Here is a 20,189-nt window from a genome sequence, read left to right as displayed (position 1 = left end):
CTTTCTTTAACTATAGGAGCAGTATATGCTGCATAATACCTGGGCAGCTTGACATGGCTACCTGACAACAAAGGCAGAACCTGCCTCATACCAAGTAATTTCTTAAGCCTCTTACAAACTATCCTATTAACTTGCCATAATACTTGAAAACCCCATTTCTGATTTCTTGAATACTAATAAAGAAACTTAAGAACAGCTTGTATAAATTCTCAATGAAGTATGGTACAAAGTGTATGGGCTTTGACATCAGGCTTGGGTGTTAATACCAGATCTTCCATTAGCTAATTGTGACACTTGAGACAAGCAAGTTACTTAATAATTTGTGACTCTCCTCATTTGTACAGAGATAAAAACATCTGTCTTACATGGCAGCTGTCTCACAATGAGACAAATGCATGAAAACTACCTAATTGGGAAAAGCTGTTAATATTCCCCCATCCCCCCAAAACATTTACTCATGGATATAAAAGGAAGAAAGTATTTCACTTCTTAAAAGCCTTCTGAGTGTTTCAAGGTCTACTGTTTTTTATCATTAGATGATGATGACAATTATGAAAATATAATGTGAAACCATAATCATCTTCAAAGCACTGCTTAATATCTGACTTGAAACAAAATTTCAGGCACAAACAATTATAAAAATTGCATCTTTATAATCATGATGAATCTGAAAGTTCTGTATAAGGTACTTTTGACAGCTCAATTTCTCATAAAATATATTTTCACAAATTAAAGGTTTCACAAGTTTAAAAAAAAAAAAATAGAAAGCTTGATTACCAAAGAAACACTATGGGTCAAAACATGGTAAGAAAAAAAAAAAAACCCAGTCTCTGATCCTGCTATTTTGGCTAAAACCTATAGTTGTCTAACATAATAACTTACCTATCTCCAATCAAACTTAATTTAGTGCCAAACCTAATTTGGCACTAAAATTAATTTTTAATGAGGAATCTAAATGATTTAACTAGTCAGAAAAAAATTATTACTAATTTGTTTAGTGAACAAGTAAGACAAATCATAGCAACCAGGCACACATGCGCCACAAGACCTGCCTGGGGTCCTGAGGTATGGAGCTGGGGGGCTGACCTCTCCTCCCACAACCAGGCACACTGCTGCCATAGAGCCTGCCCGGGTCCTAAGCCATGTTTTGTATAGGAAATATACAAAAAGTCACTGAAAAGCAGAGATACCTGTCAGGCTGTTTGTGTAATAGACTAGCCTAGACATTCTCTCCCTTTGTCAGCTCAATGGTTAAAGGTACTCTAAAAAATCTATTCTTGGCTTCTGAAAATACACTCTGAAAGAAAGTTATAGCAGGAAATGCACCTGACAACTAACTGACTCAGCAGAGAGCTAATCTAGCTAATCTTAAAAAACTCAGGAAACATGCACATATCCTTTCCCACTGGTTCTTAAATTTCCTCTCTACCAAAATAACCTGCAATGGGGTATGAGGACTTCCTATACTGCTCTGAAAAGGTTACAGAGATTATTAAAATGATTATTGAGCCTAATCTAGAAGTGATTTTATATTATGGTTCAGCGTGGACTGTGCATTAGAAATAATGTTTAATAAAAGGCATTCTCAATATTTTTTGAGAATTTACAATGGAGGTAAATTAATATTTAGAACTATACAGAACATATGCCCTCTAAGATCTAACATTCTTTGTTCAAAATTTGAAAATAGTACGTATCAGCAAAACTCACACTTAGCACTGGGGCTTACCTTTAATCTCATCTCAACTTTATTACAATTTTCTAACAACTTTTCCTTAAAAAAGGCACGAGAGGGCCGAGCCCGTGGTGCACTCGGGAGAGTGCGGCGCTGGGAGCGCGGTGACGCTCCCGCTGCGGGTTCGGATCCTATATGGGAATGGCCGATGCACTCACTGCCTGAGTGCCGGTCACGAAAAAGACACACACACACACACAAAAAAAGGCACGAGAAGTATGAAATAAATGTGATGTTACATGTTTCTGAATGTCTATTAGTAAGGGACTTTGATAAAATGAAGGTACACTCAATCAATAGAATACTATGCCATTCCTCAGTACTAATATAGAATGATTTCCAAGATTAAGTGCAAAACAAAACAAGGTACAGAATACTGTGTATAATATACTTACCTTCTGAAAGAAGGGGGCAACCCCCAAAATATATGTAATTACATGTATATATGGAGACTATCTCTAGAATGATATGTAAGACACAAGTAAAAATTACTATATCCAGGGAGGGGAAATTGGTATTTGGAGTATAGAGGTGACAGGAAGTCTTTTCGCTGTTTATTTTCTCTGCTTTTTGAATTATGTACCATGTCCAAGTATTATTTATCCAAGGAAAAAAACAAACAAAAAAAACCCTCCTTCTTTTGATATTCCCTATGTTATATGGCTAACTCATAATTTTCAAAGCTCATTACTTATTTCCTGGCATTATATTATCAATATATAATGCTTTCTTCAAATCAAATCAATACTCACTTAGCAGTAGGTGACTAAGCTTCCTGGCTTCTGCTTTTATTCAGGACAGCCTTTAAAAGATCATTAAAATGAGATTGGCTGCAGATTTCCAAAACTGCTATGTGGAAAGAGATCCACATAGCAGATCTCTATAGATCTCAAAGTGTTTTCAAAACAGACTACAGGAGAAACCCAGTGTTCCAGTTAATATTTTTTCTTTATTAAAAAAATCTTATCTTTTACAACTGAGGTTTTGTGCCATCTTTAATACTCACATTCCTAATTGAGTATCAAGACCCAGTACTTCACTGTGCAAATATTAAGATGTACAGATATGTTTTATCAACATTAACTCAATAAGTGTTATGTTCATGTTTTTTTTTCAAGAAGGGAAAAACAAGAGAATGAAACTGAAACAAACACATTCACATTCCTACCTTCAAAAATCTCTCATTGGTCAATAGTGCAACCTGCTTTTCTGAAGCTTGCTTTTCCACGTACCTAAAATTATTACCATCCCGTATGCAAAAAGAAAAAATTAAACATTCCACATATTAGCACTTTAGGAAAAAAAACTATTTAGATTGGTGATCACATATTCAAAATTTCTTCTCAAAAATAAATTCAAGGTGACAGCCATGGTTTAATGGTAATTTTTAACTTCTTAAATCAGCTTACTTCATAGTCTATGGGTCTAATCATAACCAAAGGCCATAAAACCCAGAAATAGGAAATGTTATTTCTAAAATGCAACTCTGGAGAACTTGCTAATTACCTCCCTTTATAAAAATATTTTTCATTATGCCAAAGTTTCAAATCAAACAAAGAAGTCCCACAATTAAAAACAGAATGGCTCTTTTTGCTCTAAGCAAAAATAAATGCATCCAAGATTCCTTATTTTGTCCCAAATTCTAATTCTAATATGTGTTAAATATGTACTTTTCATTTTACCTCCTAAAAGATGGAAGACGTCGGATGTTTTCACATTGATTATCTGATAAAAAATTTACTCTTCTCTTGGCTTCTGGGAGATTACAGCACAGTACACTTAGGGGTTGGGAATAGAAATGCTCTAATAGAGAAAGCTGAAAGAAATGTGAAGATTAAGTATATTTACTATATTTTGGCAGTAAATCTTTTGCTCTACGTCTGCTCAATTTTAAAGTTTTTTTTTAAACAAAAGTGCAAGTATTTATGGTACTAATATATTTAATAATGTCACAAAACACTACAAACACAAAAATGGCTATATACCTCCAATATTTTCAGGCTCCAGCTTTGTGGACAAGGTCAGAAAATGGTAATCTCAAATACAAACTAAAAGAAACTAATATACATGGATAGATTAGCTATCTGCAGAAGCAACTCACAAGAATTATAAATGCGGCATGGATAGGATTGGGGTGTGACCTAGTAAGGTCTAACAGATGCCCCAACACTCATAAGAAAATACCAATCTACAATCAGTTTAAAAACTGGTCAGTTATAATAAATAAAAACACTACAATGGCAATAGCTGTTCCTGCTGATAAAAAAGAATAATGAAAATTTATCTTTTCAAATTCAGTTTTATTCCATGGAAGTAAACATGGTACAGTATCTGGTAGATGTAAGTATTCTAATAATTGAATGTTGTGGTATTCATAGTAGTAGGGGGGATGATTTCTAGATTCTAACATAACTTGCAAAATACACTCATATCTCACAAGACTATCCTAATGTTCACTATTCTGATCCTAAGCAACATTTATGACCAGTTTGGTTTTTCTTAGATACCTTGAAATTGGAAAGATGGTTTGTTAGATAGTGGAAAAAAACACTTTCTGGTCATTGGAAAATAGCATTCATAACAGATTAATAAATTAACATGCTAGGTTATACATCAATCTCAAAGTTTTTAGTTGGCATAAATTAGCAATCTGGAGCTTAATCCTTCCGGTGAATTGATAATGAATTTCTGAGCCTAGAGAGGTAAGGACAAGATACCCAAAGCTAGCAGAAATACCCCAAAACAGTCCATTCTCTAATGCTTTAAGGCAAAGGGCGAGTCTAATTTAGAAACAAGTATAAAATGGAAAGCAACTCTTCATGCCAAGTGCTAAACTATTTTTGCACATATTAAGATAATTTTGTTTCTTCCTTATCTTTTCTAATAATATTAATGTGATAATATTTATTCCAATGTTAACACTACTTTTTAAATATGAGAAAAGTAAAAACTAAACAAGATAAGGAACTTGCTGGGGAAGAGGAATAGGAGAGTCACATGAGTTATAGTAGAGCTAAAAATAGGATAAGAACCTAACATCACTTGACTATTGTGTTCAAGTATGTTTTCAATATCCAGGTCAATCAACAAGTTGTATAATGTATCCACCTAATGAGGGAGGGCTTAAACATATACAGAATGATTATATGCTCTGTTGCACTTCCTACAGAAATTAGGACTTGTAATTATTTTCCTCTGATGACTAGGAAAACTGGGCAAACAAGATCTAAATACTGCCATTTATTAGCTGTATGACCTTGGTCAAGCTACTTAACCTAAATCTCAATTTCTTCATATACAAATCTGAGAATAATAATACAAATTAATAAAACAATGTAAATACCTAGTAATGTGCCTAGCACAAAGGAGGTGCTTAGTAAATTCTCAGGAACCTATAAAATCATCTAATCTGATCCCCTTATTTTAAAGATGAGAAAACTGAGACCAAGAGATATTAAGTAACTTGGTTAATGTCCTTTTCTTTACTTTCTCAAGGTATTTGAGACTATAGTTTATATTTCCTGAAACTTTTTTCCCTTGATTTCAGTGGTACTTTGATTTCTACTGGTTTTCCTTGTTTTAGTCTCCTTTTCTATTGCTCACTCTTACATGTCAGCTTGCCTGAGGGTTCTACTCTTAGCCTTTCCTCACTCCCTCAGGTGACACTTCATCCTCATCACATGACTTTAACTAGCACCTTTTCATGATAAATCCTAAATACCTCTTTCTAGTCCAAATATTCTTCCTGACCATCAAATTATATCTATCACATCCCTAAATTAACCATATACAAAAAGAAACATCCTTTTCTCACAACAAACTTGCTTTTTGCTCTGTATTAACATGTATGCTTAATAAATGGTACCAACCTCCATGTGCTAAGCTAGAGCTTATGTCACCTTGCTCTTATCTTATACATCATCAGTTTCTGTCAATTCTATCTCGTCCTCCTCTCTAGGTCTACTATCACTACCCTAGTTTAGGTCCATGTCATATCTTGTCTAGATTACTGCAATAGCCTTCTAATAGATCTCCCTTCTTCTACTGTTGCCTTTACATGCAATGGTCTCCCAATTTTGAATGGCTAACTCCTACTTCTTAGGATATACTTCTATTTCCCTATGGAATGCCAAGGTGTGTTTCGTTCATAGCATTGACTACTCATAAAGAACTGTAACTGTGGGTTGACTCATCTGCCTCCTTCACTAGATAATGAGCAATTTAAAGGCAGAGATTTCCTTTTCCTCTGTATCTCCAGGGCTCAGCATAGTGCTTGGCTAATAGTAGGCCCCGGATAAATATTTGAGAAAATAAATGAATGAATAAAATGAAAGGAATGATAGACTAACTAAGGGAGTTATTATATCTCAATATCATTTAATTTCACATATTGCTGAGGTTTTCTTGCTTTAATTTATACTCTCTTTAAAAAGTCAAAGTTGAAAAAAAGACATGAGCCATGGAAAAAACCACTAAAGTGTTTTATGTAGAGGAAGAGTACATGTGAAAAATAATTTATAATCTTCAAGTCATTAAACATGAGGTATCATATTGCACTTTTGCACCAAAACTTCCTAATACAGTCTCTTGGTATCCTAAGGGCATTCAGCCAAGGACCTCCGGTGGATACCAAAATCTGCAGATGCTCAAGTCCCTGATATGAAATAGCATAGTTTTGCATATAACCTATGCACATACTCTCGTATACTTTAAATCATCCCCAGATTATTTATTATACCCAATACAATGTAAATGCTATGTAGTTGTTATACTGTATTGTTTAGGGAATAATGACAAGAAAACAAGTTTATAGATGTTCAGTACAGATGCAATTTTTTTTCTAGTATTTTTTGATTCACAGTTGGTAGAACCCATGGATGTGGGACCCACAAATACTAAGGGCTGACTGTATATAAGTTTTAATGAACTTGACATGTGGCATGTGTTCACAGTGACTATACTTTCCTAAGATAATTTAGACAGTTGCCGAAAGAAGGAAATAATATTAACTTTTAAACAACCAGAGAATGGAGTTCTTTTTTAGGTTACAACAGATGTTATAAACTTGAATTTGTGAATTGGTTTCTGGCAATTCATGAAACCCTAGTGAAAATGCATTCCCACCATATAAGAATAAATATAAATGAATATACACATACATATACAAACCCACATACGTATGTGCAGGGCACATCAAACTATAGCCCGCACCTTATTTTTGATCACCCAGTAGCTACAGTTGACCCTTGAACAACATATGAGGGTTGGTCAAACTCCCCCCAAAGCCCCTCAGTAGAAAATCTCTCTCAGGGGTTGCATTGCACTGTGGCGGGGAGGGAGGCAGGGGTGTGTGGGGGATGTGTGTGTGTTGTTACTTTAGTAGTAGTTAAATACTTAATTACTACTAGCCTACTGTTAAGTAGCTATTATTAGCAATGTATTTATTGAAAAAAAATCCTCACAAAGTGGACCCATGCAGTGCAAACGTGTATTGTTCAAGGGTTTGCTATAAAACGTTTTTTACATCTTTAAAGGGTTATTACAGAAGAAGAAGCTGCGGCAGTAATCACATGTAATCTGCAAAGCTGAAATGTTTAATATCTGTCCATTTACATAAAAAGTTTGCCAACCCCTTATTTACAGCATTTCATAGGTAGAAAATCAATAAATAAGCTTTCATCAGATTCTCAAAAAAAAGTCTCTTCCTCCCCACTCCCAAAATGTTGAAGAATCACTGGAAAGGGAGCGGTCTTTTTCCCTTATTAATATCCTAACTGATATATTCCCCACATTTTACTGCAAGGTAACAAAGGAATGGTAGAACCTAGAATAAAATAGCGTGAATTTACTTACTCTAGATTTTGCCATTTAAAATGCCTTAATTATCACACTAAACAGTCTGAAATAACATACAAATTATTTGGAATCAGCTTGTGAATTTTCAAACCCATTAATGTCTTCTTACCTGAAGTCCTTTTATAAAGTTTTGAATTGAGAAATCATGATACAAAAAAATGTTGGTCAGAACTTGTAACACTTTTTCACTTATTTTAAAGGGAAATTGAGTTGTAAGAAGTAGCTGAAAGAGATTAAAGGACGGGAGTGGGATACACCCCTTGTTAGTCTTTACTATTCATAAATATAAGGTACAAATAATAAAGCAAAGAATGATACTATTACACAGTACCTATAAAAGCTGCAACAGTAGCTGGTTTTTTTTAGGTCATATATCAACCAAAATTTTAAGTTAACTTATACAACAATAACAACAACAAAAACTAGCTATTCATACTACATCTTCAGAACTGAAGATGTCCACCATCCTCCATCCAGTTCCTAATTTTTTAAAAGGACCACCTGTTAACTGTATAAACCTTTATCTCCCACTAGAAGCTATTGCAGAAGCTGTAGGCTTTGGCAATTCTTTTTACCAGTTAAGATTTCTTTTATATCACTACTGAAGCAAATTAATAAAGAGTACCATATTACACATTATTGAATGAGAAACACAAAATAAACAGATGTCTTTTAAATGTACAGAATATCTGAATTTGTATCATTTGTCTAATTTTCAAAAGCTCACAGTGATGTTTTACATCTGAAAATAAAAAGTCATACTAGGCTTCTTAAACAGAAACACAGTTATAGGAGGCCAACTGAATTTGGCTACAAACAACCAATTTTAAATACTGTAGATGAAAACATTTTTCCTAAAGTGTCAATAAGTTAGATGGATATCATCTTTATGGAAAAAAGTATGGAAGTGGTTATAAAGAAGGGGCAGGTTGTCATTAGTTTACCTTACAAAAGCATCATAAAGCATATCTTAAAAGAGCTGAGTCCAGGAACAATTTGTGGAAGGTCAATACTAAAGAATCATTTTTCTATGTAGGTAAAACATTATTTCTGTTTCTAAAACATATTTAGGTATATCAGCTAAGGTCTTGGAAAATTTTAGCATACATTTCTTTGTTGTCTTCAAGAGTAGCCTGACAGTCAGTTAGGAAAGCATCTACTAAAAATTTCGAATCATTTTATATGAAATGTAAGACTCAAAACATATTGTTATTAATGTTAAGAGGAAGTCTAAATTCTGCAAAAATTTATTTTAAAAACATAATTTTTCATTGAGTAAAGATATATAGATAAATATAGATAGATATGATCATTCTTTTTATAAAACCTACATTTTATATTAAGAGGCAATACTATATAAAATCACTATAAAACTATAAAACACTATAAAAATCATGAGGATAAAAATCATTAAATAAAAATATTAAAATATGTGAAGGTATCTCAATGTTCTGAGATGCAGTGATTAATCATTCACATTTATATTTACAATATATTGTTGGCAGTCTTCTTTTTATCCTATTTCACTGGTAAAATTTTTTCTTTTTACCTTATCAAGCATTGTAGTCAGGTGCTCCTTGCAAGGCAAAGATTGGAACAGTTCGATGCACAATAGAGATGATACGGCATGAGAAAGCAACCGGTGGATGATAATAGGAGATGTGGCAATTCCAAAAATGAGTATTAGTGGAAATTCATGCAAATGTTCACTATTTTCAAAGAAACATACAAAAGTATAATTTCTTTAGCAAATATATTTCAATACATCATATTTCCAGACTGACAAACTTTAATGCCTGTTTTATAAGACATACTAAAATTTTCCAGGCCATTCATTTTTTTCTGTTAAAGTAACACAGAAATAGTTATTTCCCTGAAATTCTAGCTCTGAGTCAATCTACTAATGGATCCTCTCATTTTATAAGTAAGAACACATAGGTCCAGAAAGATCAAGTGCCTTCCCCTAAGGTTATTTAATCTCATGTGTTAGAAACCATTCCATTTAACTTCTCATCCAAAGTTTGAGTCCTACCTACAGTCTTTCTCACAGTTGGACATCCAGCCTATGCTTTAAGAGTTCAGAGACATAAAGCTCATTCATTTTCAAGGTCACTTACTCTATGGACATTTCAAACAGACACTATGTTATCCAATCATAATAGCCAAGAATTAGAAAACTTTTCTTAACACACATTACATCCCTTCCTTGTATTCTTAACTCAAACACACTGAACATGGTTTATTCTTAGCATTACCACGATGAATATAAACAACTTCCACAGAGCAAAATAGCACTATCTTTGAGGGCTACTGCAAGTCAGAGCACTTTGCATCATGGTTTATGATTTTGCTCGCTCTCTCCTATTAGTTACTACTTTTCAGTATTCTAGCTGAATGCAGTTCTATCATAATAGGAGTAAAGCACCTGAATTCTCTTACTATTGTAAAGTTCCTCTTTTGTACTTTTTGATGGCTAAAGAAGTCACAAGTGTAGCTCCAAAAAAGTACAGGTTCACTACCTTGTACTGTGTATTTTCTCAGCATTGTAAGCAGTTCAGTGTTAGCATTAAGAAAAGTCTTAATATTTAGAACTCTTAGAGTCAATAGAAGAAAAAAAGACACTATCAAAATAGGAATTTTTAGCATGTTAGTAAAGTATAACACAATATAGCTTTTGGCAAATGTAGCCATAACTATTAAGGTAAGTTGACATATAAAAGAGGCCAAAATATATTCTATACTAAAAAAAAATACTATGGGAAATGCATATCACTAGATTTTAAAATAGGGTTAGTTACTTCAATTCTGAGTTTCTCAAGATAGCCGTGAAGATCCAACAAGATCACGAAAGTAGTTTCTCACAAGAAAAATTATGTAAACATAAGATAATGTTATTTAGAGAACATTTTTGCTCAGTAAAGCTATCTGAAACTCAGGGCCCCTAAGGATGGACAGGTATCAGAAAATAATACCTGACAGAAATATCGACCTGGAGTAGTTTAATGGGCAGGTAAGAGAAGACAACCTTGATGAGATAAACTACATTTTATACTGCCTTACCATTTTAATTCAAAATTGGCTAACTTTGTCTTTGATTCTCATTTGTGGGTCAAAAAGCAAATGAAAAATCTGATGGGAGGTCTTCGAACATTCAATTACAAAGAATTCGAAATCCCTTTGATTTCCATCTAGTTGGTATCAAATGAAGATTATGCTTTCTAAGTTAAAAGTAGTATGTTTTCTTAATAAAAAGAGAATTTTGCACAAAAGCCAGGTGACACACCATATACCTGCTGATAATTATAAAGTCTTGGAGTACTTTTGTGGTGAAGCTTTCCATATCCTTTAAAATAAGCACAACAGGAGGAGACTGCCATTTGCTAGAAGTAGTCCGCTTTTTCCTTGGCATTTTTGGGTCTGTCTTCTTTTAAGCCATTTAGGAAAGAAGGAGTTAAAAGTAAGCCTTACCACCCAAACAATGCTAAAATGCCACATTTTGATATATCTCCCTTTACATTTCATAGTAACATTGTTTCTTTTATTTCTCCCTAATAAATAGAAATTCATTGCAACAGCTAATAGCAGAATCTTTCTGTGTCTGACATGGGAATAATAACCAAGAAGAAAAAGGTTCAGTAAAATCTATAACTCACATGAAATATTTATATTTTCTGCTGAGAAAATGACAGGAAAAACAAGGGAAGAAGAGAAAAATTCTGCAAAATTGATTTTTCTGTTTACTGAAAGTAATATTTTGCTTTGTTTTAAGGTGAGAAGTAGTATTTTTAATTAAAAATAATAATGAATAGCACTACTTGCTGATCTGTTACTACGAAATTTCAAGCTTGAAAAGGACCCTAAATATCATCTGATGTAATCTCAGCCTTTAAAACATATCTCGCATAAATTGCAAGTAGCATTTGATTTCTAGTAAATCTAAAATTGTGTATCAAATTAAGGTATTATGGTAAGCATTAGACCTACTTTAGTCCATACATAGAACAAAACGAAACTCACCTATGATGACTACAGCAGAAATGGTGTTTGGAAAATATCACCATAGTATTTTTTCCCCATAGTACCTGGCTACACAGCATCATAAACTAAGGCTGTGGTTTTATGGTACAATTAACCATGAATCACTTAGACTTTCACCATAGACTGTCATGGTAAAATGGAACTTCTTTTTGTTTGTCTATTTGTCAAATATTCTTTACTTACAAAGCACTGATTCCCCAAGAACGATTTTTAAAAAAAGAAAAACAAGATTATTCCTCATAGGACTAGGTTGGCAGCATGATTCTATTACATAAAAACAAACAATAAGAAACCTAAGAGATAATATATTAAAGTTATAGCCATTGTCACAGAGATAGAATCCACAACAGAACCAACTCCTAATGCTCTGTTTTTGTCAGTAGATCACATTTACCCACAAATGAAATGTCCTTGTAAGAACCTAAGCACTTACCAGGAATTAGGCTGCACTCTAATAAAAGAACACTTCTAAATTCTAGTAGCCACAGAAAAAGTAAATAGCTACTATTAAATTAACACTTAGTGCTGCACAAACTTATCCTTATTAGAAAACAGTACTATGTCTAATATAATTTCAATCCCCATCAATCATATGCTACTTTCCTGGGAGAAAATTGTCAGTTTATAGTTACCTGTGCAACAGTCATATACCAACTGGAAAGTGAATCCATTGAATAATGTGTCTTTTTCTGGGTGACCTGAACACTTTCTTCCTCTTTGGATTGTACATCTACATAGCAATCCATCAACTGTGAGACCAACTTTTGCAAAAAATGTTTCATATCTGCAGAATATAAAAAGAAAGCTTACCTCCTCTTAAAACAAAATTAAAACCCCTGAATCATCTTGATCAGTATATTGCATTATTTGGGTAGGATCTCTTTTTCTATATTTACCATCAATACAGCTAAAATAATATTTAATATATTAATTATTAATGCTCATTAGTACCCTCTCCATAGTGTTTAAATTTCATATTCAGGTTAAGATTAGACCAAAGTTTGTGTATTATCAATAATAAAAGTGTTACCTAAGCAAATGTGTAAACTTGAAAACTATGAATTATTTTCAGAATAATAACCAAAGGTTTTCAAAGTCCCTAAAAAAAAATTAAGTGTTATTTACATGAATTATTTTATTGATTACAAATCTTTCTTATAGTCATTTTAAAAAATGTCTTTAGGTTTTTACTTAATTTCAATTCAGTTTATGAATATAAAAGTAACATAACACATAAAACTCTTGTATCAGTCCAAATCCAAACAAATTTTAATATATTAGTGTTCAGACTCTTTATGATTTGATGATTTCAGACAAGATTATCTCTGCCAATGGACTGTTTTTACTATGGGGGACAATAAGTCCCCCATAGTGGGACAATAAGATGACACATGGCTGTAAATATAAGCCTATGTAGCCTACTCTCTCTGCTGGGCTAAATAAGATCTCCCCATTCCCCAATTTTTGGCTTCCTGCCCCAAACCTTCCTATTTATTACAAGGTTCACCAGGTTAAAGAACACATCTTGCAAAATGCCTGAACTACTGCTGGCAGTGAAGCTGATATGGCAGGAATGGGGCCAGAATAAAGGAAGCAGAAAGTGGCAAAGAGTCCTGCAATAGTCAAGATTACTTTGGGAGCCACTCAACCTCACCTTGTCAAAAATGTAGCACTGTGCTCTTCCCACAAACAAAAAGGAAGAAAGAAAGCTAGAGAGAGAGAAAAGGACAGAAGAGATCTGTAACATCTCACCAAGATCATTATGGCATTTATATTTTACCTGGACAATCTTTAGCTTGCAATGAGACTACATATGGTGTGACATTATTCTGAAGGGCTTCTGTTAGGCTTCTGAATGTTAAGTCATGATCTGTGACATTCACACCTATGGGATAATACATTAATATCATCATTTTTATTAATAATAATTTAACAACAGAAGGTTTTTAATATATCAAGCCAACTACCAAGTAAAAACACTTAAAAAACAAAATTAATAACAGAAACCAAGAAAACATACTACATAAATTAAGAGATATCCATTAACAACAGACATCTAGAGGTGAGGTGCATACTATATTTATTTGTTAGGAAAGATATTTAGCATAATTCTCCTTTCAAAAAAAAATTATTGGGGAATGTGTAGTTGACCCTTAAAAATATCTTAGGAGTAATTTCATTACTTTGTCAAATTCATACAGAAATCTTTAAAATAATTATTCAAAAATAAGGGGCTATGGATTCCCTTACTGTGACCCTGACTTAACATCTGAAGAGAATCCAACCACTAATACTATTAACAGTCATAGTACTAGATACAATAGGTAAAGTGTACACTAATCTGATTTCTGAGGTAAGAGCCTAAAAAGAAATTAAAATTATGTGCCTTTTTGATATTTATTGAACCCCTAGTTTTCATTTCCACAAATCAGAGTTTTAGTGTTTTGCACACAGTTATCAGAGTCGAGTGAAAATTTCCCTACTACTTTGGAAAAAATTCTGTTAACTGTTACCTTCCCTAACATAACAATCTGTGATTTCTAGGAAGTCCTTTGATGTTTAGGCAGATATCAGCAGCAGATACCTTCAAACTGCTTGAGACTTGCAACTATAAAACTTCTATTGCTTGGAAGAAAAAGAAAAGTTTCAGAATCATTCATGCCAACAATAAGCAACCTTTTCTTTTTCAGAAGAGCCAAAAAGTAAAAATATCAGCAAATTATTTTTAAATGGATATATAACCTTTTGAAAACAGAAAATGTGCAACTGTAATTAAACATTCTTTGAGTACAGATTTTTTATAGTATCAAAATTATTTCTAGCATGCATTATGATCTGTGATTTTAAAAATCCATCTCTGAACAAATTTGGGAGTTCAGTAAAACACTGGCTTATCTTGTCTCTTTCACTGAATAACTTTATAAGCTACTTAAGTTCCTTAAACAATGGACTTGTCTATTGCAAATAAGATAACCAGCAATGTGTTTAACTAGAAACGTATTCTCCTCAGACCATGATTTTGAAAAAGTTAACTTCCATTAGCTTCTTTTTTCCCTTTGGCAGTAGGCAGGCCAGGGACTTAAACAGTGCTCTCACAACAACCATCAGACCATTCATCCTGATTGTGCTTCCTCCCCTCCACTTCCAACTGCTGTTACCTGGCAGTAGAGAAACAAAGCTTCTAACAGTACAAGTGGGACATCGCTGGGCCTCAGTTTCTCATCCATAAAAGGAAGGGGTTTTAAAATTAGATGGCAGTCTGCATTATTTAAAGCTGGTCCATATCATTATAGAAATCATTGCTTTGAGTCTTGTTGCTTAGTGTGGTCCTGGGGTCAACAATATGGGCCTGTTAGAAATGCAAAATTTCAGGCCCCAACCCAAACTTATTAATGAAAATCTTCATTTTAATAAGATCCCCTGGAGGTTATTTGTAGGTATATTAAAGTTTGAGAAGTACTGTCCTAAAAATAAAGAATAAGATTTGGGTAATGTATAGAATTAGGGGCAGTATTAAACAAGAGAACTGATTTCTTAGATCAGAGCCCACTAATACGAGCAACCCTCAAATAACAAACAGGAAGTGAAAAAAAGAGCATGTTTGGAACTCAAATAAATTCAACTTAGTTCAAAAATAATAACGGAAGTTTGCTAATATTTCAAAGAAATTTTTTCCATTATCCTGGAATCCAAATGTTTGGTAAAGATGGGACATTAATGATAGACCTTTAAGTACCTAATAAATGTACAACTAGCAATCCAAAAGCAATTTATATACTATTCATCCAAATCCCTTTCTAGGCAATTAATATTAATACAATGAAATAATCTAACACTGAAAACTAAGCACAGGGAAATAAAATTAAAGTCACAGAGTAATTCCACTGAAGACAGAAAAAGTATAAAAATCAAATCTACAAACACACTGGTGGTTTCTTTATTAAAAAATCCAAATCTCATATACTCTCATAATATATCTAAGGAAGAAAGAGTAAAACAAATATATTTCCCGTTCTGACAAAAAATTGAGGAGAGCACTAGCTGGATCAATTTCCTTTAATTTATAGATGTATGATCAATATAAGGAACTTTTATTGGTTTTTAAAGTATGCAAAGCAAACTAAAATTGGTCTAATTCTATAAATAAAAGAGACCAAGTGGGCTTATCAGAACAGTTTATTCCCCACTATTCTCAACAATAAAGGACGCAATTTAAAAAACCCAAAATACATACATGTAAGCATGAACAAACACACATACGTATACACATACCAAGAATAAGAGCAGCAGTTGGAATTTCTCTGAGTTTTATTTGACAGCCCCAATTTCTCGAATTCTTCTGGAACCCAGAATAAGACTTTTGCAGAAATTCAATTAGACTGTCAAACAGGTTTTTATTTAATTCTTCTTGTAGTTGCTACAAAGAAAACACAAAACTATAAATTATTATTATTAGTGGTAATCTGATGTGTCTTTCCTGGTTTTGGAAAGAAAATTATTGTGGATTCAATTCCAAAGATTACATGTAAAATGATTAAAAGATAGATGAAATAAAAAAGTTTTTTCCTTAAATCACGAGTCATTAGTGCTTTGGATTCCCCCATTTTAAAAATCCCTCTAATTCATTCAACAAACACTTACTAATAACCACCTTATGGATGAAAAACAGTCTACTTTAAAAAGTTGAAGAAATGAGGCAAGAACATGCACAATTAAAATACATTGTGTAGAGTGCTATGACAGTATAGGAACGAAGAGTAGACCATCTGATTTAAGCTGAGGAGGTGATATATTTGAACTAAGGCATCAGCAGGTGATGGAAGAGGAGAGAGGAGGTAAAGGAAAGTTAGAAGGAATGAGGAGTGTGGAAGGCAAGGATGGAAAAAAGCACCAACCATCTGGGTAACAAGATATAGCTAAGTATAAAAAATGTGAGGAGTAGTAGGAGATAAGGCTGAACAAATAAGCAAAGGTCTAGACCAAGAAAATACGCATGTGATGTTAAAGGGTTTAGATTTTATCCTGTGGGGAAAGCCAATGAGGGAATTAGTGAAGCAGAGACATGACTAAATCAGGGTCAAGAAGGGGATAATCCGGCAGCACAATGAAGGCCAGAATAGAGAGGATCAGGGAAACCATACTAACACAGGGATTGGAAAACTCTGGTAGCCTGACATAAGTTTGCATTTTGCCTGGAGGAGACACTTTTCCAATTTGGCCAATGGTGCCATAAGGGCTAGTGGCAGAACTGAAGGATGTGACATCAGAATCAGGGAGGCCAGTTAGGAAGTATATAGTCTGTTCCTGTTGCTTATATTGAAATACTTGGTACTAGGTACTTTGTAAGAAAACGAAATTTATTGCTTACAGCTTTGGAGATTGGGAAGTCCAAAGTCCAGGGAACACATCTGGTGAAAGCCTTCTCTGGTGGTGATTTCAGTGACTCAGGGTATCACATTGTGAAAACGGAGGAGCAGAGGGAGAGAGACTCTCACATGCTCTTTTTAAAGCCCTCAGAACCAATCCCATGACCCCCATTTTTAATCCATTCACTACAGCATGGTACTTACAATCTAATCACCTCTTCAAGGCCTCACCTTTCAATTACCATAATAGGATTTCTCACACTCTTAACAGTCACAGTAGGGATCACGTTTTGAATATCTACAACTTGGGGGACACAATTTATTCTACATTAGTAGTATATTATGACAACCCATGTTAAGAAATGAAGAGGGTCTAAAGTTGAAAACCACAAATTGAGATACCTTCAGGATAACATGGAATACATGAATGAGCAAAGCCACTAGGTGTAAAGTAATACAGACTGGTGGGAAGCAGTAATAAACTGGAAAGTGCATAACCTTCCCAAAGGCCACCAAGACACAAAAACTGTAACTTTCTGTTGGCCAAACAAAACAAGTCCACAGCTCAAGATGTTGGCCCTAGAGTTCTCAATTTGCTATAGTGGTGAAATTTTTCAGAGCTGGAATATAAAGAACACGGTAAATGGCTATGAGGATGAGGGTGAAGGAGTTTAGAAACAGCTTGATTTTGTACTTGTGTAACTTGTATAACTGAATGGATAATTTAATAAGAGTGCCACCATTTGAAAGTTCCTTGCCTTAGTAGCTATCATAAACGTATGTTCCAGTATTTGAACATATGTTCACTACTTAGAATATGAGAGGTTTTTTAAGGATATATAGACTATGCTTGGCCAATATTCCCTACAATTCCTCAGTACTCTTGTAAATTCGTGGAAAGGAAGATGTGGAGCAACAAACATAAGATTTACGGTATTAGAGAAATGTTATTTTAAAAAAAAAAGATTTACCTCAGTTTCAGATTTCATCTGTTGCCATATCAACTGATAAGTTTTGAATCGAAGCTTACTGTCCTCAGACTCATTTTTCCCTTTATCAAAATAGTCCTCTAAAAACACAGAAAGAAATAAGTCAGTTTCTTTTTTCATATAGTAAAAGTTAAAAACCCTGTGTGCAAAGTCACACAGTAAGAAATGGAAGCTGAATTTTTTTATATGCATCAAAAATAAATATATTTGGGGAAGGTAACATTCAATATCCTTTGTACTTAATTTTATTTGTATATCTTATATTTTAACCATATTGATGGTATTTTTAACATTAAAAATGTCATTAATTTTTAGATTGCATTTCTATCATTTACTTTTGAATTTCTAAGTTATTATTTAATGGTTTTTGGTTTGAGGTATATTCACTTAATATTAATGTGTTTTCCTTATTTGCTCTTAATCTATGACCTTGTATACTTTGCTTCATATATTTGCTTTGAACTTTACTCTATTAAACAATTTTTACTACTATTCTTATTTATTCATTCCACTTACATAGTTTAGTCCAGTCTTTCATTTAGCCTGTCTGTATTATTTCATGTCCTTGTAAAATGTGTTCTCCAAATGGTCAGCCATTTGTCAAAATACCATTTATTGCAGTGGTTTTCAAACTTTTTAAACCATGATCCCCATTAAGGAATACATTTTACATCATAATCTAATACATGTACATATAATAGAAACAAAAACAAAAGTCACACAAAATAATACTCACCCTTATTTCATAACAGCAAATGTTTTCTGTTTTTTAAAACTATTATCACAGCCCACTAAATTGATTTCATAACTCACATATGGATTATGACTTTAGGTTTGAAAAGTACTATATTGAATAATCCATCCTTTCTCCCACTAAATTTGAGATGCTCTTAATAGTCTATACACTTACATATATGTTGAAGTATTTTTGAACTTTTTCTTTTGTTCTACTGAATCCAAATCTATTCCCATACCAGTCCTGAACTGTTTTAATTATTGCAACTTTGTACGTATTATGTTTTAATATTGAATAGATCCAGGTCTTCCTCCCACTGTCACCAAATGTTGTCATTCTTTTTCAAAAAAATTTAGACCATTCTTTCAAATTAATTTTATAGTAATTTTGTCACTTCTCAAAAATAATTACACTAGTATTTTGAGTAGATAAAACCAAATCTGTAGATTGATTTGGGGAGAAATAACATCTTTAATACATTAAAAAAAAATTATCACCCCAAAACATCACAGGTCTCTTCCTTTAAACAAATATTTTATATTCTTTATAGTTTTCTACTTCATATTTCTTGTTTACTGGTAGATATTTTATTGCAACAGGTAGAGCTTTCATGGTATTAAATTCCAGCTGCTAGTATACTACCATCAAGTTTTAATGTTAACTGGTAGTGGTAGTTTGGAGTAGAAATTCTTTTTCATGTTAAAGAAATTTCCTTTTAATCATAGTTGACTCAAAGTTTTTAGCAAGTATTGATTTTTAATTTTTATATTGATTTTTAATTTTTTTATTGATTTTTAATATTTTCAAAAGCCTCAGAATATACTGAAATCGTCATATGGTAAAATGGTAAAATACAACAACAAAAAAAAGAAAGCAAGGAGACAAAATATTACTACAGACAAAACAGAATAACAATGTAGCCTTAAATAGAACAAAAAATCATTTTATATAGATAATGGGTAAAATCACAATAAAATGTTGAAGTGGCAAATCAAGGCAAATTTTTTAAGTGCTGAGCCACAGTGCATCAAAACACATAGTGAAAAAAACTCTTAGAAATTGGGAAACAACAGCAATAGGCATTTTAATCTGTTACCGTGATTTCACTCAGTCATTGATAGATCAGGTAGGTAAAGAATAAATAAGCATTGAAAGGAGCTGAACAATGTAAATTCTCACTGTTGTCAGGTTTCTTCTTGCCTTATCTTCCGCGTGTTTTAGTTCAGTGTGAATATGTCCTACAATGCCAGTGCTGCTGCCAGTCTCTCTCTCTCCCTAGTTCTTGTCCAGCTGTTTTGTTAGATGTGCTGTCATCCACAGCACACTGAGGAGAGGGAGAGTTACCACTTTTCTCTTAGGTACATGCCCAAGTGTCTTCAAGTCAGGGGACAGATGGTGGGCAAAATGCAGAGCATGTTCCTACTTCTCAGGCAATCTGTCTCAAGAATTGAAGCCAGTGAAGGTCAAGA

At 33.3% G+C, this 20,189-nt stretch overlaps 1 protein-coding gene across 4 annotated transcripts in view; it reads right to left on the bottom strand.

Moving 5' to 3' along the window:
• The window catches only part of ORC3 (origin recognition complex subunit 3), a 56,573-nt gene that overhangs the window by 28,152 nt on the left and 8,232 nt on the right, over positions 1-20,189 (bottom strand). For 3 of the 4 annotated variants that reach the window (XM_063097036.1, XM_063097037.1, XM_063097039.1), the window contains exons 3-11: positions 17,967-18,064; positions 15,902-16,046; positions 13,410-13,514; positions 12,262-12,413; positions 10,882-11,015; positions 9,141-9,300; positions 7,701-7,814; positions 3,418-3,551; positions 2,904-2,967 (exon numbers count right to left, since the gene is read on the bottom strand). In XM_063097036.1, coding sequence (XP_062953106.1) covers positions 2,904-2,967; positions 3,418-3,551; positions 7,701-7,814; positions 9,141-9,300; positions 10,882-11,015; positions 12,262-12,413; positions 13,410-13,514; positions 15,902-16,046; positions 17,967-18,064 — 1,106 coding nt within the window. The remainder of the gene's footprint in view (positions 1-2,903; positions 2,968-3,417; positions 3,552-7,700; positions 7,815-9,140; positions 9,301-10,881; positions 11,016-12,261; positions 12,414-13,409; positions 13,515-15,901; positions 16,047-17,966; positions 18,065-20,189) is intronic. The other variant, XM_063097038.1, reaches the window with a different exon arrangement.

This window comes from Cynocephalus volans, chromosome 5 (assembly GCF_027409185.1).
Source record: "Cynocephalus volans isolate mCynVol1 chromosome 5, mCynVol1.pri, whole genome shotgun sequence".
NCBI lineage: Eukaryota > Metazoa > Chordata > Mammalia > Dermoptera > Cynocephalidae > Cynocephalus > Cynocephalus volans.
The sequence above is the reverse complement of the archived record's forward strand: the minus strand, read 5'-3'. Positions and strand labels throughout refer to the sequence as shown.